Source organism: Tilletiopsis washingtonensis (assembly GCF_003144115.1).
Source record: "Tilletiopsis washingtonensis strain MCA 4186 unplaced genomic scaffold FA09scaffold_6, whole genome shotgun sequence".
Taxonomy (NCBI): domain Eukaryota; kingdom Fungi; phylum Basidiomycota; class Exobasidiomycetes; order Entylomatales; genus Tilletiopsis; species Tilletiopsis washingtonensis.
This window is the reverse complement of record NW_020312003.1, coordinates 635,966-655,476: the sequence shown is the minus strand read 5'-3', so window position 1 is coordinate 655,476 and position 19,511 is coordinate 635,966. Positions and strand designations below refer to the sequence as shown.

General features: G+C 68.1%; 9 protein-coding genes across 9 annotated transcripts; 5 read left to right on the top strand and 4 right to left on the bottom strand.

Moving 5' to 3' along the window:
• Nucleotides 1–95: 95 nt before the first annotated feature.
• Nucleotides 96–1,664, top strand: FA09DRAFT_316823 (hypothetical protein; the record flags this gene model as incomplete). The annotated part of the gene is made up of 6 exons (XM_025740853.1): nt 96–282; nt 335–455; nt 509–939; nt 990–1,213; nt 1,264–1,360; nt 1,411–1,664. The coding sequence occupies 6 exons, from the start codon at nt 96–98 to the stop codon at nt 1,650–1,652; spliced, it is 1,302 nt and encodes a 433-aa protein (XP_025599768.1). The 3' UTR covers nt 1,653–1,664.
• A 65-nt stretch (nt 1,665–1,729) lies between these two features.
• Nucleotides 1,730–2,431, bottom strand: FA09DRAFT_337608 (hypothetical protein; the record flags this gene model as incomplete). Its single annotated transcript, XM_025744018.1, has 3 exons — nt 1,730–1,862; nt 1,924–1,984; nt 2,194–2,431. 3 exons carry the CDS (start codon nt 2,429–2,431, stop codon nt 1,730–1,732), a joined length of 432 nt encoding a protein of 143 aa, XP_025599767.1.
• A 148-nt stretch (nt 2,432–2,579) lies between these two features.
• On the top strand, nt 2,580–4,775 carry FA09DRAFT_328872 (nucleotide-binding domain-containing protein). Its single transcript, XM_025741948.1, has 6 exons — nt 2,580–3,039; nt 3,140–3,736; nt 3,790–3,909; nt 3,991–4,284; nt 4,340–4,440; nt 4,499–4,775. The coding sequence occupies exons 1-6, from the start codon at nt 2,677–2,679 to the stop codon at nt 4,689–4,691; spliced, it is 1,668 nt and encodes a 555-aa protein (XP_025599766.1). The 5' UTR covers nt 2,580–2,676; the 3' UTR covers nt 4,692–4,775.
• Nucleotides 4,776–5,664: 889 nt separating this feature from the next.
• Nucleotides 5,665–8,043, top strand: FA09DRAFT_359505 (alpha/beta-hydrolase). Its single transcript, XM_025745119.1, has 4 exons — nt 5,665–6,299; nt 6,351–6,457; nt 6,508–7,542; nt 7,605–8,043. The coding sequence occupies exons 1-4, from the start codon at nt 6,041–6,043 to the stop codon at nt 7,884–7,886; spliced, it is 1,683 nt and encodes a 560-aa protein (XP_025599765.1). The 5' UTR covers nt 5,665–6,040; the 3' UTR covers nt 7,887–8,043.
• A 115-nt stretch (nt 8,044–8,158) lies between these two features.
• On the bottom strand, nt 8,159–9,502 carry FA09DRAFT_328871 (hypothetical protein). Its single transcript, XM_025741947.1, has 4 exons — nt 9,008–9,502; nt 8,716–8,838; nt 8,376–8,656; nt 8,159–8,280 (listed from the first exon to the last, which is right to left on the bottom strand). The coding sequence occupies exons 1-4, from the start codon at nt 9,431–9,433 to the stop codon at nt 8,250–8,252; spliced, it is 861 nt and encodes a 286-aa protein (XP_025599764.1). The 5' UTR covers nt 9,434–9,502; the 3' UTR covers nt 8,159–8,249.
• A 168-nt stretch (nt 9,503–9,670) lies between these two features.
• On the bottom strand, nt 9,671–11,419 carry FA09DRAFT_337604 (hypothetical protein; the record flags this gene model as incomplete). The annotated part of the gene is made up of 6 exons (XM_025744017.1): nt 9,671–10,304; nt 10,362–10,637; nt 10,690–10,878; nt 11,002–11,105; nt 11,166–11,266; nt 11,374–11,419. The coding sequence occupies 6 exons, from the start codon at nt 11,417–11,419 to the stop codon at nt 9,671–9,673; spliced, it is 1,350 nt and encodes a 449-aa protein (XP_025599763.1).
• A 779-nt stretch (nt 11,420–12,198) lies between these two features.
• Nucleotides 12,199–14,865, top strand: FA09DRAFT_328870 (hypothetical protein). Its single transcript, XM_025741946.1, has one exon. The coding sequence runs from the start codon at nt 12,276–12,278 to the stop codon at nt 14,823–14,825; it is 2,550 nt and encodes an 849-aa protein (XP_025599762.1). The 5' UTR covers nt 12,199–12,275; the 3' UTR covers nt 14,826–14,865.
• FA09DRAFT_359501 (ankyrin) lies at nt 14,849–17,044 on the bottom strand. Its single transcript, XM_025745118.1, has 6 exons — nt 15,715–17,044; nt 15,602–15,666; nt 15,512–15,545; nt 15,383–15,462; nt 15,107–15,326; nt 14,849–15,046 (listed from the first exon to the last, which is right to left on the bottom strand). The coding sequence occupies exons 1-6, from the start codon at nt 17,002–17,004 to the stop codon at nt 14,984–14,986; spliced, it is 1,752 nt and encodes a 583-aa protein (XP_025599761.1). The 5' UTR covers nt 17,005–17,044; the 3' UTR covers nt 14,849–14,983.
• Nucleotides 17,045–18,040: 996 nt separating this feature from the next.
• Nucleotides 18,041–18,809, top strand: FA09DRAFT_295292 (hypothetical protein; the record flags this gene model as incomplete). Its single annotated transcript, XM_025740111.1, has 4 exons — nt 18,041–18,093; nt 18,368–18,466; nt 18,540–18,583; nt 18,640–18,809. Coding segments are annotated over 4 exons (366 nt in total), but the record flags the coding sequence as incomplete, so codon positions are not given.
• Between the last annotated feature and the right edge of the window lie 702 nt (nt 18,810–19,511).

Here is a 19,511-nt window from a genome sequence, read left to right as displayed (position 1 = left end):
CAGCTCCACGTGACGTGTCACGGAATGCCTTGGTGTGGAGTGCGTCTGGGGACCGTGTCTTACGACCACAACGAGGCCCAGTGCCGCACATCAAGATGTCCACCGTGTCGCCGGCGCCGCTGCCGCTGTCGCACGCCGAGTACGCGCGCTACGGCCGCCAGCTCGTGCTGCCGGGCTTCGGCGTCGAGGCGCAGCTGCGCCTGTGCGAGGCGCGCGTCCTCGTAGTGGGCGCCGGCGGGCTCGGCTGTCCGGCGATTCAGTATTTGGCGGCCGCTGGTGTGGGTGAGCGGCTGCGCGGTACGATCGCCGCTGCTCGGCGCTGAACAGCATGCAGGTCACATCACCATCGTGGACGACGACGTCGTCGAGGCGTCGAATCTCGCGCGCCAGATCCTCCACACCGACAGTCGAGTCGGCATGCCGAAGGCCGAGTCCGCCTGTATCGCTGGACGTGCGTGAGTGCAACAGAGGCTATTGTACGCTATTCCTTATCCTGACGAACGAGAAGCATCAACCCGCACGTCTCGCTCGAGCCAGTCGTGGCCGCGCTGAGCGCAGCCAATGCTCAGCAGCTCATCTCGGCACACGACATTGTGCTCGACTGCACCGACAACGTCTTGGCTCGCTACCTGATCTCCGACGCAGCTGTGCTCTCCGACGTGCAGGTCGTCTCTGGCGCAGCGCAAGGCATCGAAGGCCAGCTCGTCGTGCTTCATCGCTATTCGCCAGCCGTTGACGCCGATTGCCTACTGCCGGCTCGCGAGGGCAAACAGAAGAGCCAGGAGCGAGGACCATGCTATCGCTGTCTCTTTCCCGTCGCTCCAGCGCCTGAGGACGTCACGGACTGCTCAGATGGCGGCGTGCTTGGCGCCATCACTGGGCTTGTGGGGACGATGCAGGCGCTGGAGACTGTGCGGCTACTGGCTGGCGTCGGCGACGGTACGTGCTGCGTCCAGCGCATGAGTCTTCTCACGCTGATCCGCCTGCAGTCACACCTACGGCCATGACGATGGTCAACCCGCTGGCATTCCCGCCGTACCGCAGCGTCAAGCTGCGGCCACGACGCGCGGCAACCTGTCGATCGTGTGGCGATGGCGAGGCAGCGGGCGGGCCGAGCGTCATCACCTCGCTGGAGTCCGAGGACTACGTGAGCTTCTGCCGCCTTACTCCAAGGGCTCCGCGGAATGCAGGCATCGAGCGGCTCAGCGCACAGGTGAGAAAAGTGCCGCTGCCGGTCCTGCCGTCTGCTGACTGTCCTGGCAGGCGCTGAGAGACACGATCGCAAGGGATCCTCACGCCGTGCTCGTTGACGTGCGTCCCGAGGTCGAGTTCGGCATCGCCCATCTCTCCGGCTCTCACAGTCAGTGCAGCCCACACTTCTCAGCTTGCATGCGTCTGACTTCACCTCAGACCTGCCTTTCACGACACTCCGGCGCAATCCGAGCGATGCGCTAGCCAAGCTCGATGAGCTTGCGGGCGCAGAAGCGCAAGACGTCTATCTCGTGTGCCGCCGCGGCAACGACTCGGTGACGGCGGCGGCGCTGCTGCAGCAGGAAGCTGCCAAGCAAGGGCGAGATGCGCTGCGGATACAGGACCTGCGCGGCGGCCTGAGGGCATGGAGCGCGATGGATGCAAACATGCCGCTCTACTGAGCTCTTCCAACTCTCTTGTGTGCCGAGGCGCGCCGGACAGGCCACTCTGCCGATGCCGTGTGCCGTTTGCATGACTCTCATTGCCCAGGCCCCGCTGCAGTCGCGGGACCCTCATCCTGCGCCGAGCGCGGACGCCGCCGCGAAGAGTGGTTGTCGATCATGATGCGCACCCGCTCGGCTTCGGCTGCCAGCGATCTCCTACATGACTCCCTTCGCGCGGCACAGGTCGGTCGTCAGCACTGGCTGGCTTGCGCGCCAGGGCCGCACTCACCAGCTCGTCAGACTGATCAGCACGAAGGCACCTACGCCCCAATTCGCTGCTGGCCGCAGTCCTGCATCACGAGAGGCCGTCAGCTCTCAAAGCTTCGTACTCGCACCCTGCTCCCAGGCACCGCCCCAGCCAGAAGGTCCGAGCTCTGCCCGAGCCCGCTTGCACAGACAACGCTCTTCGATGCGCAGCTGATGCCCGCGGACGCCGAGGAGCCCCGCTACGGCCTCGTGCTGTGTGCAGGTCCTTTCCCTCATCACCCGATGCACTCACCTCGTCCGGCGATAGCGCCGACGGCCGTCACGCCCAAGCCCGTGCCGATGCCAAAGAGCAGGCTCTTGCGCGCACATGGCATGCGTCCGGCGCTCAGACGCGCAGCCTCAGCGCGCGGCGAGAAGGTGCGCAGCGAGTCGAGCGCCGACGGCGCACCTGCCGCGCCGGGCGGCGGCGCGGCCGTCGAGGAGCCGGGCGCGATGGAGGAGATGTTGTCGTCGGTCTGTGCTGCGGACATGGCGGGCGGAGGAGCTGGTGGTCGAGGGACAAGCAGCGAGAGTGAGGCGGACTGCAGACTCGCCGCGCTCGCCCGAGTCCCGGCCGCGCCTGGAAAGTCGCTGGGCTGACTCAGGCGCCGCACCTCCACCTCTTACCCAACGCGGCCGCTGCCTCGCCTCGCCTGACATGACATGACATGAAGGCTCGCACCCTGCCGGACCCTGGCCTCACACCACCACACCCCTCACCCTCACCACACTCACCATGCCCGCGCAACAGCAGAAGCGCGTCGCCATCGTCGGCGCCGGGTGTGCCGGCCTCTCGGCCGCCTACGCCCTCTCCCTCTCGCCCGACGCCTTCGAGGGCACCGTGTACGACGGCGCGCCCCAGGTCGGCGGCTCGGCCACGTCGCACGCGCTCCCGCCCGGCTTCGGCGCCGAGTACCTCAATGAGGGCGTGCAGGGCGCGCCCGAGACGTTCCGCAACACCTTCAACCTCTTCCACGACGTGCTCGGCTTCCAGAGCAAGGAAATCGAAATGCAGATCAGCTTCGGCAAGGGCGAGAACTTCTGGACCAACATCTTCCCCACACAGCTCATCGAGGAGCACAAGGACAACATCAAGCGTGTGAGTGGCCGCGTGGCGGTGTGGCGGAGCAGAGATGGCGCCGGCGGGTGTGGCGCTTGTGCCAGTGTTCGCAGCGTCACTGAGACGCCTACCCCCTCAGTTCGGCGGCACCCTGTCGACGATCAAGCGCTTCGAGCCCATCTTCGCCCTCGTGCCCGTGTCCAAGCTGCTGCCGCTCTTCCGCTACCCGCCGGCGTTCGGCGAGCGCATCGTCTTCCCGCTCGTCGCCCTCTTCTTCGGCACGGGCAACGAGACGCGGCACATCTCGAGTGCCATCCTGGCGCGTGTCTTCCTCGACCCCAGCATGCGCATCTTCGACTACTCGCCCGACAGCTTCCTCGCCAGTCTGCCCACCATGCTGGCGTTCCCCGAGCTCGGACGGCTGTACGGCGCCTTCCGCACTCTCGTCGAGGAGGCGGGCAACGTCAAGGTGCGCACCTCGCGCGCCGTCACTGCCGTGCTGCGTGGTGCTGCTGCACGCAAGGCGGGCGGCGCCAACGTCGTGATCCGCTCGTGCGCCACCGACGAGGAGGGCAAGCCGACGGGCGAGCAGGAGGAGGAGGAGTCGTTCGATGAGCTCGTGCTGTGCTGTGACGCCGACTCGGCGCTCAAGATCCTCAAGGCTGGCTCCGGCCCGAGCTGGAAGGAGAACAAGATCCTCGGCAACGTCAAGTACTTCTGGGACATCAGCGTCACGGTGAGCAGCACGTGGCTTGTCCCGATGGCCCGGTGCTGATGGTCCCTGCGCAGCACCACGACAAGCCATACATGCAGAAGCACTACGAGCTCGACCACACGGACCGCTGGAACGCCGACCGCAAGGACAAGGAGACGCAGGAGTCGTTCAAGTGGGCCAAGGAGAACTGGGCGGTGAGTGTGGCGTGCGATGCTCGAGCCTCGTCTGCCGTGCAATGCACAAGTCTCGTCTCCTGCTGACACCGTTGTCCACAGCCGCTCTACCTCATCGAGGAGGACGAGAAGGACCCGGGCTCCATCACCATGTCCTTTGACCTGACGACGTACCAGCCGCAATTCTACGGCGACCCGGCCGTCGGCAAGGGAGCGCGCCGCACGCTCGAGAATGCGCCGCCGACGGAGCGCGTGGGCAAGGATGAGTGGAAGACCAAGGAGCATCCGCTCAAGGACATCAAAGAGGGCGAGCAGCCGCGCATCTACCAGACCATCTTCCTCGACCGGGACGGCTTCAGCCACCGGTGGAGCCGCGACGAGATCGACAAGGAGAAGGTAAGCGCCACTCCCGCGGCATGCCATGTGCCAAGCTCACGCCTTTGCCCCGCAGATTCTGATGGAGAAGTGGTGGAAGCAGCAGTCGCACCGCTGGCAGCACCTCGTCGGCACGGTGGCGCTCATGTGGGCCATCAACGGCACGCAGCACACGCGGTATGTTCTGCCGTTCTTCTCCGCCCACCCTTGTCCCTCGTCTCACGCGTCTCTTCAGCTACGCCGGCGGATGGACACTCGTCAACATGCACGAGTCAGCCGTCGTCTCGGGCTTCGCGGCCGTGTACCAGCTGGGCGCCAGCTATCCGTTCGCGCAGGACGAAGAGGCAGCGCGCCTCTTTAAGCTCTACCTCGCACTGGCGCACATGTCGCGCGCGCGCAAGGAGGACCGTCAGGGTTTCTTTGCCTAACCTCCGCTTCGCACACTGGACTCGCTTCTCACTTATACACGTCTGGCTACTGCCAACCCACTGCAATGGAGCACGATACCCTCGCTTGGCGCGGTGATCCGCCGCCTCCGATGTCCGTGCGGCCGCGGTTGTGTGGGTGCTGCGCGTGGTGCCGGCGCCGAGGCCGCACCTTCGCCTGCACCCGCCTGGCCTGCGGAAGGTTTGCTGCCATGCGACGCCCTTCGGATGTGTCGGCTCTCGAACGGTGCGCTTGTCTGACGCTCGGGCCGTGTGACGCAGGAAGGGTCCGGTCTGCCGAACGCTGACCACATCCGCCGCGGAGGCCTCCGGACGGCGCGTCGTTCCCTTGTCCTCGCACCCGCGCCGTTTCCCTTGTGCTGCGTGCCGAGCCGTGCCGCGCGCCTGCAGCAGCGCCACCCCCTGAGCGCATAGGGAGAGACAAGAGAGGACAAGGCAAGGCGTACAGCGGGTGGCTGCAGCTCGGTGCCGGCAGCCGACAGGCGCAGCGGCGGCAGTTTGCCGTGAGCGGCGCCGCTGTGCTGGCGTGCTGCGCTGCGAGGCCCGAGCGCCTCCTCAGCCGGGCGGGGACACCCGCACTGCAGCCTGCAGCCACTGCGCTGCTGCGGCTCTGGAGCCCTGCGCATGATGCCGATCTCGAGCTTGTGGACAAGGCTGTGACCTGGCAGCTGAGCTCGACGAGAGACCCGCCGGCGCTCGGAGGAGAAGCGCCCAGCAGCGGTGGCGCTCGCGCCGCCCCTAGACGCGCGCGGCGCACTCCTCTGTCGCAAACAAGGCACCTCGGCATACGCTCCTGAGCGGACCGGCTCCGTTCCTAAGTCCCTCTGACGTCTGAGTGAGCGGGACAGCAGCCTATGGCAGCGTCGAGCGGCCGCTCGGGGACAAGGCATGCCTCTCGCAGTCAAAAGCACCGCGTCGGCCTCACCTCGCAGCCCTCTCCCACATCGCTCTCTCATCTCGTCGTTTCGCTACCTTCCCGGACACACGCCCGAGCCATCGTAGCTCGTCCGCTCCACATACTTTCCACGCTGCCAGCCAGCTCTGCTCTCTCCCACGCTGCGCGTGATTTGCCCGTTTCCTCGCTGCACCCTCGGATCCCCGGGCGTGTCAACGCCTTCGCTGCGACGCTACTTCAGCGCCGAGCATCCATCAAGCCCTCGTCTCTGAGCTGCGCTCGGGCCGTTCGCCGAACCCTGCCTCTCTCAAGCCTGTCTGCGACCCTAGTCGCTGCCACGCCGAGCCCGGCACGCCTCGTCAAGATTCCCGCTCGCTATAATACGCCGCTCCTCCCGCCCGTCGCTCTAATCTCACCCTCCCAGCCACTCCTAATCATGTTCCTCCCTCCCTTTCTCCTTCTCCTCACCGCGCTCCTTGCGCACGCCGGTCCGGTTCTCCACCGCGATGCGCCCCTCACGGTCTCGACGCCGCTCGGCGACATTGCCGGCGCCGCGGCCGACGGCGCTCAGCGCTTCACCATTCCTTTCGCCCAGCCGCCGGTCGATGCACTGCGCTTCGCGAACCCGCAGCCCATCACGGCGTTCGCTGCGAGCGGCACGTACGACGGCACCTTCAAGCCCGCCGGATGCTACCGTGAGCAGAACGACGCCTAGCCCTTGCATTGCGGCTCACGCCTCCTCGCAGAGTACGACGACGACCCGCGCGGTGTGCAGGAGCCGTCGGAGGACTGCCTCTACAGCCAGCTCTACCGCCCGGCGACGGTCAGCTCGGGCGCCAAGCTTCCGATCCTGGTATGTCCATCTCAAGCTAAGCGTCATCGCCACCGCTAATCCCTGTCCAGGTCTGGGTGCACGGCGGCTCGGGCGTCGCAGGTTCCAGCACGGCGTCCGGTCTTGATGCGTCGGGCTTCGCGAGCCGCAACAACGTCATCGTCGTGGTGCTGCAGTATCGTCTCGGTCTCTTCGGCTGGCTGCAGTCCAACACCACGCTCGACGAGGCCGCCGGCGGCGCTCCGGGCGGCGACAAGGTGGCGGGCAACATGGCGCTGCGCGACGTCGTCGCTGCTCTGACGCAGCTGCGTGCGCTCGCCGCTTCGTTTGGCGGCGACGCGGGCAGCGTCACCGTCATGGGCCAGAGCAGCGGCGCACAGATGGTGCGTGCGCTGCTGACGCTGCCGGCGGCACAGCCGCTCTTCCAACGCGCCGTGCTCGTCTCCGACACGGCCTACTACGGCATGGCGACGCAGACGGACCACAATGCGCTCGGCGGCGGCGCCATGGCGCTCCTCGGATGCACCGACATCGCCTGTGCGCGCGGCAAGACGAAGAGCGAGATCCTCGCGGCCAGCACCGAGGTGTTCAGCACCGTGCCGCAGGCCAATCCGGCAGTGTCTGGCGGCACGCCGTGGCGCCCAATGCTCGGCGACTACTTCCCTTCCAGCATCACCTCGGGCGGCAAGACGAGCAAGGCGGTGCTCATCTCGACGGTCGCCAACGAGGCCGGCGCCACCGCCGGCGCTCTCTTCCTTCCCAGCCACGCCGGCTCCACGATCCTCACGCTGCGGCAAGGCAACTACCCGGTGCCTTATTCCGTCGCTCTCGGTCTCATCTTCAACGCCGGTCGAGGAGATGCCCTCTCCCTCCTGGCGCCGTACGCTACGAACGGCACCACGGAGGACGAGACGCGCTCGCAGTTCGAGCTTGGCGGCACCGACGGCCTCTGGCGATGCTCGAGCCAGCGCAACGCCCGTGCCCTCGCCAGCGCTGGCACGCCCGTCTGGCTGGCTCAGCACGACGTCGGCGCGCGCTACATCTCCAACGCCGACAATGACTACTGCACCAAGTCGGACAGCCACGTCTGCCACGAGGACGACATTGTGCGTGGTGTGCTCGAGTTGCACGTGCTGCGAATCGACACTGACTCACCTGCCTCATGCAGTACCTCATCTTCGGCACCACGCCCTCTCCCACCTCGGCACAGCAGGCCGCCTCGACGCAGATGCAATCCCGCCTTACTGCCTTTGCGCGCACCGGCTCGCCCAACGCCGCCGGCTACGCGACGTGGTCGCGCGTCACCAGTGCGTCGCGCCTCAACATGCTCCACTACGCCTCGAGCGGCGACAGCAGCCTCGTCGACGTGCAGCATGCGGCGCAGTGCGCCCCGCGCAGCATGTGGGGCAGCAAGATCAAGTACGACTGGCAGATGTACGAGACGAAATGACTCCCTCGCCCCCGCCCGCGACCCAAGCGACCCAGCAAGGGTCGTCGACCCGCCGACTTGGCGCGCTACTTGGACCGTATACGAGCTCGACTTCCCATCTTTTGGATACGCACCCTTACTATGCCGTGGCGAGCCGCGTAGATCGTGCGTCGCTGTGCAGACGAGCGAGAAATGCGATGACTTGCCCGAGGTCGGCGTGATCGCCTGTCATGAGCTGCCAGAGCGCTCATGCCATGGCTGAGCTGTCAGGCACCACACACGCGCTCACTGATGGTTACGGGCATCCTGATTACACGAAGCAGCGTGTTCGTACATGTGCAGTGCTGCAAGCGAGCGCACTGCTTGCGAGCCATCTCCGAACGCCTAGGCGCCGCTCTGCTTGGCCTGCAGACGTCTGAGGGCGGGGGCGTCAGCTTCAGGGGGCCGCGCAAGAGCGAGTTGTGGCGGCAGTCCGCGCGCTCGCCGCATGCTCTATCACGCGACACTCACCTCCTAGCCGCAAGGATCATCTCCTCCTTTCGCGCCCTCAGCTCCCGCTCCCTCGTCGCGCGCTCGTCGCTCCAGTTTGCCTTGCTCTTCTCCTTTCCCTTTTCTGCCGCCGCCGGCGCCGGTGCCGCCTCAGACGGCGCAGGCGCAGAGAGGCGCGCCTCGAGGTTGAAGGACTTGATGAGCGAGGTGCGTGCGGATGCGGACGAGGCAGCAGACGCTGACTCGGGCGCTCGCGGCGGCGGAGGTGCGGGACGCGGAGGCCCAAAGAGACCTGCTGGCGGCTGCGAGCGTTTTACATCAGCGCCTGCACTCGCAAAGCCTGGCAAGCAGCGCAACTCACATTCGGCAGCGCGCCCTCGCTGAGGATGCGATCGGCCGTGGCCTCGGCACTGCCGCTGCGTGCGAGGTCGTAGCGGATCGCCTCGGGCGAGACGTGCGGGAACATCGACGTCACGGCCTGAACCTGAAGGCAAGCGCGGTCAGTTGCCGGACAACAGTTGGGTTGGCTGGCTTGCGAGATGGCTGTGGCAGCGGCGCTCTGCGGGAGCGAGCGAAGCCAGGCTGGCGCTGCTGCCGCCGCCGCGCTTGCCCCGTCTGGCACTGTTCTCGCACCGCCGTGCGCTCCCACTCACCATCTCATCACTGACGCCCGCCATGTTTCTCCTCTGCGCCGCGCCTCTCTGCGCACCCGCCTGGGGCGCGACACTGGCGCCGCCCGGCACGCCGGCGCCGCCGCCGCCGCTGCCGGCGCTGCTGCTGCCGCTGCTGCTGCCAAAGGCAAAGCGCACGACGACGTACACGAGCCCGACGGCGAGCAGCGCTCCGAGCGTGTCTTGCATGTGTGAGGGTGGAAGGATGGAGGATGGTGGTGGAACGCGGGGAAGAGGCATGGCCCGCGCCCGCCCGCGCTCCGGCTGTGCGCCATGCCGCGGCGCCGCGGCGGCGCTGACACAGGGGCACAGCATCAGCGGCGGCGGCACCTCCACGTCACGCCGCGGCTCCGGCACCTTCTCCCGGCCCCGCCGACACCTGCGAACACCATGAGAGCGCATTCGCATCGCTCCACACACCTCGACACAAGTCACGGCAACAGGACAAGATGCAACTATGCTTTTGTCGTGCGCGTGAGGGTCGTGACACGCGGGAGCGAGGGACATGCTGGGTGGTACGAGACGATGGGGCGAGACAGGATGTGATGCGGAACGAGGCAGCAAGGTGGGTCGCGCGACAGAGACGAGGGAGCATGTCGTACGACCGAGGGCAAGACGACGTGCGAGAAGCAGCGAGTGCGCTCCTTACGACTGCAGGCTCTCCTTGAACGTCGGCGGCTTCTCGTGCGCGGCCGCAGGCGCCGCAGCGGCGTCCTTGTCCTTCTTGCTCTTCTTCTTCTTGTTCCGGCGGCTCTTCTTGCCCGCGCCGCCGCCGCCGCCCGTCTTGCGCTCCTCGTCGTCGTGCTCGTGCTCCTCCTCGCTGCCCGAGCTGTGCCCGCCGCCGACGTTGGGGCTCGTCGGCACGGCGAGCAGGTGGCCCTGCGGCTTCTGGCTCGCTGCGTGGCCCGTCGTGAGGTCGGGCACCTCGATGCGGTCAAAGAGCGTCTCCTTGGGTGCGTCTGCAGCCTTGGGCTCCTCGAGCTGCGTCGTGGCCTCGGCCTGCGGCGCCTCGTTGTTGACGCGTGCCGGGATGCTGATCTCCTTGGCCGGCTCCTCGGCCGTCGCCGAGACCTGCACCGTGGCGGCGGCAGGCTGCTCCTCGGCGGCCGCCGACTCGTCCTGCTCCGGCTTCTCAGCCTTCTTGGCGTCGTCGTCCTTCGACTCAGACTTCTCCTCCTTCTTGCCGTTGCTCTGCGACGACGACGCAGGACGCTTGCGCTCCGGCGCCTGGTAGATGAAGGGCGTCGGCAGCTCGATGGGCGAGACGCGGCTCAGGATGCTGCGAGTGCGAGGGGTCAGAATGTGCAGCACAAAGGCTCCTTCCGCGCCTGCTCACCTGGTGCTGGTCTGCGCAGCGCGCTCAAGCGCACGCAGCGGTGCCTCGCTGAGGTTGACGGCACGCTCGACGAGGCCCGAGCCCCAGCCCTGCGCCACCTCGGTGCCGCGCACAAAGCCGCGCTCGACGCCGGCGGGCACGCGCACCTTTGCCGCCGCGGCCGTGGGCTCGACGAGCTTGCGCGACGTCGAGGAGAGGTGCGAGGAGAGCGCGTGGTAGATGCCCGCCAGCTGCACGAAGGCGAGCGTGGCGAGCGGCGTGAAAATCGTGCGTTCGCTGTGGCGAGTGTCAGTGACATGCCGCCATGCGCAGCAGCAAGCAAACTCACAGCGTGCCAACGACGGGCGTGCGCTGCAGGAACGCATCGAGCGGCCACTCCTCGGCGATGTGCGTGACCTGCAGCGACTTGCTCGGGCCGCCAAAGTGCAGCACGGTGCGCACGGGAATGGCAAAGGAGAAGAGCGGCATGCCGCGCGGCGACACGTAGCGCACCGTCGAGAGCGTGGCTGTCTTGGAGCTGCAGGCGAGGGTGAGCATGGTGCGGTGCGAGAGCGCTGAGGGCGTGGCGCCGAGAGAGTGGAGCGATGCGCTCTGAACACGCCCCGCCCCTCTCGACCCCATCGCCCGTCCTTCAACGCACCTCTCGTCCCACTCGACATCCTCGGCGCTCAGCTCGGGCGCCGAGCCGACGTCGATGGCATTGTTGAGTGCCGCCGCGTGCTTGATGCGGCTTGCGCCTGAGATCTGCGCGGGCAGGAGACGCATCAGCACGGCGTCCTGCAGGGCAGCCGAGGCGGCACGCACCTTGAGGCCGTGTCCGGCATACGTGGCGTTGGAGGCAAAGGCCTTGTCGACGGCGCCCGCGAGCAGCTCGGCGTCGTGCGAGTAGAGGTTGCGCGCGAGCTCTGAGGGAAGACGGCGTGTGAGCACGGCACAGCGGAGTGTGCGCGGCGGGCGGTGTGGAGGCATGGCGCGTCTCCAAGCGACTGCCAGCACCAGCAGCAGCACGCACCAAGCACGTTGAGGCGCGTGCGCTCGACGGAGTCGGAGGCGTCCATGGCGAAGGTATGGACGAGGTGGTGGTAGTGCTGGGTGGAAAGGGTGTGCAGAAACGCCAAGCGGCTGAGAGGCGCAAGAGTTTCGGGCCGGGTGGAGCGGCGCGTCACGGCCCGTGCCCTCTCTCGCGGCACACTCGCCGCCTGCCTGCACTCTTACAGTACTGGCGTGAGCGCGTCACCGCGAGCGAAAGCGAGGCCGCTGAGAGCAACACCTCCTCAGGCACGGGCGCAGCGCCTCGACGCTGCTTGTGATCGCTCGCCCGCCCGGCGTTTCTCGCTCCCCCTCTGCGCTGTGGCTGTCCGCGGCCAGACGCGCGTGAGAGCCAGGCGCACCCTTGCGCCTTCCTAACCCTTCCCAGCCGCAGCCGTGCGAGAGGAGAGCTTCTTCGCGCCTGCTCCTCGGCCGACGCCATGTGCAAGACCCTCGAGCTCGCTGCAGATGCAGGAAGAGGGCGGCCACGAGCTCGCCTGCGCAGTCGTCGCAGCCCTTGCGAAGCACGGCCTGGCCATCCCACGGCATGCCCGTCATCCTCGCCACACGTGACCCTCGTTGTGTGCTCGCGAAGCGCACCCTGGCCATATCTGGGCCTGCGCGGGCACGCCCCCACTGCGCGGCACAAACGGAGGCGCAGGAAGAGCCGAGATGCCCGTTACTCACGCTGCAGTCGCCTGATCGAGGACGGCAGTGTCCACTCTTACATATGCTTGGGCAGACAGCATTCTCTTTTGCCAGCGAGGCGTGCACAGGGTGCAGCGAGAGGCGCGCGATTGATAAGCGCGCGGCGGTGCGGCGCCGGAGAGGAGGCGCGCGTTCGCGCCGCACTCCCACCCCGCCTTCCCACCATCATCACGCACCATGGCCGCGCCGCCCTTCGCCCCGGCCCACGCCACCGCCTCGCTGCTCCTCTCCTTCCGCCCCGTCGGGCGCCGCGTGCTCATCCTCGGCGCGGGCCGCCTGGCCGCGTCGCGCGCCTTTGCCGCCCTCGAGGCTGGCGCACAGCCCGTCGTCGTCGGCCTCGATGCGCGCGGGCAGGCGGGCGCGTGCGACGAGATCAGGTGGAGAGTGACGCAGGGCGAGGTGGCGTGGCGCGATGCGCCGGCGGAGGATGGAGAGGCGGCGTGGGCGGCACTGCTCGACGAGCTCGACCGCGAGGAAAGCGGTGAGGCACGGGAGAGCACCGCCAGCAGCAGCACTGCGGCAAGGCGGGACAGCTCGGCCAGCAGCAGCAGCAGCGCCACTGTCGGCACACACATCTCCGCACCAGCGCTGCTGGCCGTCTGCGTCACCGACACGCTGCACCTGGGCGACGCCGCGCTCGTGCCCGCCGCCTCGAGCTCGGCGCCGACGCCGGCGCAGCGCAGCATGGCGCGCGCCCAGCTGCTGGCACGTCTCTGCCGCACGCGGCGCATCCCCATCAACGTCGCCGACCAGCCGGCACTGTGCGACTTTAGCTTTCCCGCCACGCATCGCTTTGCCTCTGCCGCGCCGGGTGCGCCGCCGTCGAGTCTGCAGGTCGCGGTCACGACGAACGGCCGCGGCTGTCGCTTGGCAGGCCGCATCCGCCGCGAGATCGTCGCCGCTCTGCCGCGCAACGTCGGCGATGCCGTCGAGCGTGTGGGGCGCATGCGCGAGCTGGCCAAGCGTGGCGACCGCAGGCGGGCGTCGATGAGCGTGGCGCGCAGCCGCAGCCGCAGCCGCAGCCGCACGCAGCGCCGCAGCGTCGCCGAGCGCGACGAGGAGGACGGCGCTTTGGACTCGCAGCCGCTCAACAGTCCGGTCCCTCAACTACGCTCTCGCACCTCGAGCTCCTTCTTCGGCGCCGAGGCGCTGGCCGTCGACGATGCAGACCTCGACGCCGAGGAGGAGGCGGAGCGGAACAAGCGGCGCATGCGCTGGGTCGCGCAGATGAGCGAATACTGGCCCATTGAGCATCTCGGCAGTCTGCGCGAGGAGCAGATGAGCCAGATGCTCGACACGTACGACGAGGGCCAGCGCGTCGAGCCGGCGCCGCCTGCTGCCCTGCCAGCCAGCGCCGACTCGCCTCGCGGACGGCTGTCGGCGCGTGGACCGGGCCTCAAGCGCGACACGTCGCAGCATTCGCTGGCGCTCATGCCTCCCTCGCCCGAGCGTGCCGCGGGCGCAGGACACATCTACCTGCTCGGCTCCGGGCCCGGGCATCCCGGTCTGCTCACGCTGTTGGCACACACGCTCCTCACCTCGCCCGACACGCATCTCATCCTCTCCGACAAGCTCGTGCCCGCGCCCATTCTGCGGCTTATCCCGCCTACGACGCCGCTCATCATTGCGCGCAAATTCCCCGGCAATGCGGAGGGCGCACAATCGGAGCTCATCGCGCTGGCGCTCAAGGCTGCGCGCGAGGAGGGAAAGACGGTCGTGCGCCTCAAGCAGGGCGACCCATTCGTGTATGGGCGTGGCGGCGAGGAGGTTCTGGCGTTCCGCGCGGCAGGCATCGAGTGCACGGTGGTGCCCGGCATCAGCTCTTCGCTGGCGGCGCCGCTCCTGCTCGGCCTGCCAGTGACGCAGCGCGGCGCCGCCGACTCGCTGACGCTCTGCACGGGCGTCGGGCGCGGCGGCAAGCTCGTCAAGCTGCCGGGCTACGAGCGCGCGCGCAGCACCGTCATTCTGATGGGCGTCGCTCGGCTGCGAGACGTCGTCGCTACGCTCACCGAGGGATGGGCCGCCGGTGCAGAGACTTCCTCTGCGCTCACGTGCGGCACAGCAACGAGTGGTCGTACAGGCGCCGCCTTCCCGCCCCACACGCCCATCGCTATCGTGGAGCGCGCCTCGTCGTCCGATCAGCGACTGGTCGCCTCGACACTCGCCGAGATCGTCGATGCGCTTGAGCGCTCCGGCGAGCAGCGCCCGCCGGGCATGATGCTGATTGGCTGGGCCGTGCTGTCGCTGCACGGCACAGGCGACGTCAGTGTGCTTGACGACGAAAGCGAGTGTCTCGCTGCCATCGCAGCGGGCACGCATACGCCCGCACAGGCGCGCACGATGCTCGACGCCAAGGATGTCGCGCGTGTCGAGCGCTGGCTGGGACCTTCTCGCTGCATCGTCCGCGAAGGTCTAGATGACGCGTACGCGGCGGCCCTGGCGCGCTTCGCACCTGCGACGCAAGAGGAGACACACGTCAGCGGCACCGAGACGCCCAAGACGGGCATGCAAACGCCGAAGGACGGCACGGCGACGCCCACAGCTGCGGCGCCCGACTTCTCCCTCGCAGCGCGCGCCGCCGCAGGATGGGCGCCGCCGCGCTACGCCGCCGATGCCCCGTGGGGCGGCTGGGGCGCGGGCGAGCGCCCCAACAAGCCGGCGGTGGACGAGGCGGCGTGGCGGAGCAACGAGGAGTATGTAAAGCAGAGCGCGCAGAACGGCGCGTGACGAGCGCGCGAAGCCAATGCAAGCGTGGAAGCAAGGGATACGCATTTGACTCGAGCAGAGCGGGGAGCAGGGTATAGCGTGAAGTCTAGAGCGCGGGAATATGGAGCAGGAAGATGGAAGCAAAAGGTAGAGGAGGTAGGAAGCTGTGCGGCGAGGCGTCATGAAGAGCGAGCGCTGCGCAGGCGCGGCGAGATGATGCCCTGGCTTGGCGGCGCAAAGCTCTGCACGAGAGCATCATCAGCACAAACCCGCGCCGTCGCCGCATCGCATCGGCAACGCACCTTGGCCGGCGACCAATCGCCGCCTGCGCCGTCGGCGGCATCGTCATCGAGCCCAGCATAGAGCATGGGCACGGCCGAGCCGACGCCCGACGTACGGGGTGGCGCCTCGTCGTGCATGCCGGGAAAGATGAGGCCGCTGGCGGAGCCGTTGCCGCGCTTGCGCGCCATGCGGCGGCCCTCCCACTGTGCGCGGCCGAAGGCTTCCAGCGCTTCTTTGCAGCTGCGTGCGGGCGTGAGCGCGAGCGTGCCACAGTGGCAGCAACGGCAGGGGCGCACCTCTCGGAATAGGCATAGTCGGCGGCTGTGAAGCCGTCGGTGTTCTTGGCGGCGAACTGACAGCCGCGCTCGATGAGCAGCTGCTGAGGGTCAGCGCGAAGACAGGGCGGGCAGTGCGAGCGGGCTCACCTGGACGACGATGAGCTGTCCCCACGACGCGGCGCTGCGGCAAATGGTCAGCAATACTGGGCGAGGCACCTGTGCCCGACCGGCACTCACTGGTGCAGCGGCGTGTTGCCGTCGACGTCGCATAAGTCAGGATCTGCACCGAGGTCGAGCAGGAGCTGTCGCGGTGTCAGCACGCGTGCGTTGCTCGGCGCCGCTGCACTCACCCTTGCGCACTCCTCAAAGCCGCGCACGCTGGCGACCTGCAGCGCCGTACGCCCCTCGTCGTCCTGCCAGTCCAGCAGTTCCCTCAGCGGCGCCGGAATGGGCTCGTCGGCGTCCACGTCCTCCTCTTCGTCCTCCTCGTCCGTGCTGGCGCTGCGCCGCGGTGGCACAGGCGGGAAGACGTACTGTCCCCGCGCATGCTCGTCGGCGAGATGCGCCATGAGCGATAGACAGATCGCCTCGATCAGATCCGGACGATTCTGCGAGGAGGCGAGCTGGACCATTGTCGCGTTGCGCGCGTCCTGGGCGCGTTGTGAGCTGAGCTCGGCTGGCGGCGCAGGGGCGACAGGGCGCCAGCAGTGGCCTCTCGACTGCCTGATGCTGTCTGTACTGCTCCGTGCATCGCTTGCTCGTTCGGTGACTGCCCCACCCATCGCCCCTCCATCCGGCCTGCCACTCACGGTGCTAAAGTCCGGCCTCTCATGTCCACACGCCAGCAACCACTCGACCATCTCTCGACTGCCGTCGTGCACAATTGCATGATGCAGGCTGCTGCGCGTGCCATCCAGATGTGGCGCCTCTGCGGCGGCCGCCGGCGCGCGTCCCGTCGCAGCCGGCGCCAGCAGCAGGCAGGTGTCGAGGTTGCGGATGTCAAAGTGCAGCGTGCCGCTCTGCGCCAGTGCCCGGCGTTGGGCTGCCACGGCGCGCGCCTCGGGCGACAGAGAGCTGGCCGGATGCGCCACGAGCAGCCGGCGTGCGTAGCGACGCGGCGGCGAGTGCGGCGAGCGCGCGGCGAAGGTGGCGCTGGCGCCGTCGTCGGGGCGCGGCCCGAGGAGCGTGGCGATGCTGCCGCGCGACGCCGAGAGGTCGCCGACGGGCGCGGCGAGGGTGCTGCTGCGCGAACTGCTGCCGAAGACATCGCTGCTGCCAAACACATCGCCGTGCGCCGCATCCTCCATGCCGCTCGGCTCGCACACGAGGCGGCGCGGGCCCGGTGCGATCTCGAGCGCCCGCGCCGCCAGCCGCCGGGCGCGGCTGAGGTCGCTCTCGATGACGGCGCGCCGGAAGCGCTGCGCCAGCGTCGTGCCGCCGCACGGCGCCGTGCCGCTGCTATGAGCAGAAGCCGACGACAGGACGCCGCTGCCGCCGGCTGCGCTGCGCGGGTGCGACGGCGGCGAGACCGTCATGGTGGATGGAGGTGGAGAGAGAAGCAGCAGCGCCGATAGGCCGCCGTATCGGCGCAGGCGCCACATGCGGCTTAATGAAGCGCGTGTGAGCACTTTATGCGCCATTAAGCCGCACCTCGGCGGTCCTCGCTCACGCCAGGCGGCGCGAGAACGGCGGCATCGCACGACGCTCCGACGCTTGCTGTTCAGCAACGCTCTAAGAGCCCTGAGCAAGGCAGATGCGGCCGGGATGCGCTCTCTTGCTGCGCCGGTCGCGGCCGCACGTTGGCGGCTGATCGGCGCGGGAGCGAGCGGCAGCGGCGGCCAGAGCACCGTGGAGGCGCGGGTGCGCGGGACTCGGGACAGCGCCGGACGACGCGCGGCCTTCTGCTCTCGACACCTGAGCGCTGTGCCTCCAGCACGCCGCACAGCGCCTCCACCTCTCCAGCCACATCTCCCAGCACCGCTCGTTGCCCCTCACAATCCTCAGAAGCCATGGCCGCATCCTCTTCCGCCGCCGACGCGCCGCTCGGGCGCATCTGCATGGACGGCAACTCGAACCTCGTGCTGCGCCAGCTGGGCTCGCTCGATGGTGATGCACGCCGCGCCGCCGCCACGCACCTCGACGACGATGGACGCACACCGCTGCACTGGGCTGCCAGCTTCTGCAATCGCGATGTGGTGCGCGCGCTCTGCGATGCCGGCGCGGATGTGGCGCAGACGGATGCCAGTGGGTGAGTGGGCAAACGAAGTGGCACGTTGCGAGGAGGTGCAGGACGGAGCTGCGGCGTGCGCTCGCTCTCCTGCACGCAGCTGCCGCCTTCACGAGCAGACAGCGCTGGCACAGCTGAGTCACTAGCCGAGACGATGCGCCGCGCTGGTATGGCTTGCGCCCGGACGGTGCCGGCGGCCGATGATGTCGAGGCCGCAGCAGCCGGCTCCGCCACTCGTCTGACTGCAACTGAGCACCATACATCTTCACTGCGATCTGACACCTCTTCACAGCTGGACACCTCTCCACATCGCCGCCTCGGCAGGACGTGACGAGAACGTCGCAGAGCTGCTGTACCGCGGCGCCTCGCCGCGCGTCTTGACGCCAAAGGGCCTCACGCCGCTGCACTACGCCGCAAGCAAGGGCCACACCGACGTCGGGCGCCTGCTGCTCGAGCACGGCGCCGAGGTGAACGCGAGAGATGGGGCGAAGCAGTGTGCTATGTGAGTGCCCGAAGTGGACGAGCAGATGTGAGACGCTGGGTCCGTGCGCTGGGTGCGGTGGCAGCCTTCGCGTGGCTTCGAGAGGTGCAGGGCGCTCTGCTGTCGGACACGAGTCTTGCACAGCTCTGCTTCGCAAGGTACGGAGAGATGCACGGCTTCGCTGCGGCTTCAGCTGCGCATGACTTCGCTACCTGCGCCCGTAGAGCGCTGCAGGATCTTCTGCTTCTCCGGCATGTGTACATGCCGGTCTGCTCTGCGCTGACACGCTCTGCAGCCACCGCGCAGCCTCAAACGGCAAGGATGCCTTCGTCCGCATGCTGTACAGCCCGCCAGCGCTCAAGGTCGAGGGCAAGCACGAGAAGACACGAGTCAAGTGAGCAGCGCGTCGTGGCGAGCTAGAAATGCGTCCGTCCGGACAGCCTCCTGACCTCTCCGCCCGATCGCAGCCCTGCAGATCGGCTCGGCAACACGCCGTTGCATCTGGCGCTCGGTCAGTGGGGCTCGCGTGATGAGGCTGCCACTGGCTGACCTTGTCTCGATGCGCAGACTCGGGACACGGCTCGACGGCTGTGCTGCTCATCGACGAGTGCGGCGCGGACCGCGAGCGGCAGAACGTCGACGGCGTCGTGCCCGAGGAGCTGCCGGGCGTTGGTGGACAGGAGCAGCGCAAGCTGCTCGACTATCTGCGCAGTGTCTGTGGGCCCCGCGAGGGCTAGGAATGGGAAAGGCTTGAGCTGGAGCAGAGAGGCATGAATTTGCGGGAGTCTGTCGATCCTCTGATGCGGGGAATGCGGGGTACAGCGTGGCAGAGGGTGGGCGATGCGCTGCTGCTGTGCCGTGGGTGCTGCACGAGCCCTCGGCCTCGGGCTGATCGTCGCAGCATGTGATCCGTCGGCGGCAGCCCCCGCGCTACGGCTCTCGCTCGGGGCTTGGCCGCGCGGCTCGGGGACGTGCTGCGCCCAAAAGTGCGACCCGCTGCAGCGGCGACACGCAGCTCAAAGTCAGCGCTCAGAGAGCAGCTCAGCTGCAGCGCTGCATCGTCTGCAGCGCTGCAGACGTCCGACATGCGCTTGCTTTCAGCAGCTGCCGCCGTGCATTAGCGGACTCTGGGGATGAGACTACGCCGTCGCTGCCTTCCCAGGGCCGTGAGCCCTGCCGCTTCGCCCTGTCGCTGCAGAGTCAAGGTGAGACGGAGCAGCAGCACGTCAGGTGCCGCGTCAGCCTGCTCGGTGTGGCCGCCATGGCGCAATGCTCGCATGAGGTGCTGGCGCGGTGCCGCACCGTCTGCATGCTGGGCTCGGCACCGCGCGCGCGCGACACGCCGGAACAAGCGTTTAGAAATCGGCCTCTTGCACTCATGTCGATTTATGAATTGGGGATCTGCACAGGCTCCCGCGCTGGGCCGTGCTCGTCACCCT

Excerpts from the sequence above, each read along its gene's own strand:
- FA09DRAFT_328872 (XM_025741948.1), top strand. The coding sequence starts at position 2,677 with ATGCCCGCGCAACAGCAGAAGCGCGTCGCCATCGTCGGCGCCGGGTGT. Across the intron at positions 3,040-3,139 it reads ACAAGGACAACATCAAGCGT|TTCGGCGGCACCCTGTCGAC; the intron begins GTGAGTGGCCGC and ends CTACCCCCTCAG. Across the intron at positions 3,737-3,789 it reads TCTGGGACATCAGCGTCACG|CACCACGACAAGCCATACAT; the intron begins GTGAGCAGCACG and ends GTCCCTGCGCAG.
- FA09DRAFT_359505 (XM_025745119.1), top strand. The coding sequence starts at position 6,041 with ATGTTCCTCCCTCCCTTTCTCCTTCTCCTCACCGCGCTCCTTGCGCAC. Across the intron at positions 6,300-6,350 it reads CAAGCCCGCCGGATGCTACC|AGTACGACGACGACCCGCGC; the intron begins GTGAGCAGAACG and ends GCCTCCTCGCAG. Across the intron at positions 6,458-6,507 it reads GCGCCAAGCTTCCGATCCTG|GTCTGGGTGCACGGCGGCTC; the intron begins GTATGTCCATCT and ends ATCCCTGTCCAG.
- FA09DRAFT_328871 (XM_025741947.1), bottom strand. The coding sequence starts at position 9,433 with ATGCGAATGCGCTCTCATGGTGTTCGCAGGTGTCGGCGGGGCCGGGAG. Across the intron at positions 8,839-9,007 it reads CGGGCGTCAGTGATGAGATG|GTTCAGGCCGTGACGTCGAT; the intron begins GTGAGTGGGAGC and ends GCTTGCCTTCAG. Across the intron at positions 8,281-8,375 it reads ATGATCCTTGCGGCTAGGAG|ACGTCTGCAGGCCAAGCAGA; the intron begins GTGAGTGTCGCG and ends CCCCGCCCTCAG.
- FA09DRAFT_328870 (XM_025741946.1), top strand. The coding sequence starts at position 12,276 with ATGGCCGCGCCGCCCTTCGCCCCGGCCCACGCCACCGCCTCGCTGCTC.
- FA09DRAFT_359501 (XM_025745118.1), bottom strand. The coding sequence starts at position 17,004 with ATGGCGCATAAAGTGCTCACACGCGCTTCATTAAGCCGCATGTGGCGC. Across the intron at positions 15,546-15,601 it reads GGCAACACGCCGCTGCACCA|CGCCGCGTCGTGGGGACAGC; the intron begins GTGAGTGCCGGT and ends CATTTGCCGCAG. Across the intron at positions 15,463-15,511 it reads GACAGCTCATCGTCGTCCAG|CTGCTCATCGAGCGCGGCTG; the intron begins GTGAGCCCGCTC and ends GACCCTCAGCAG.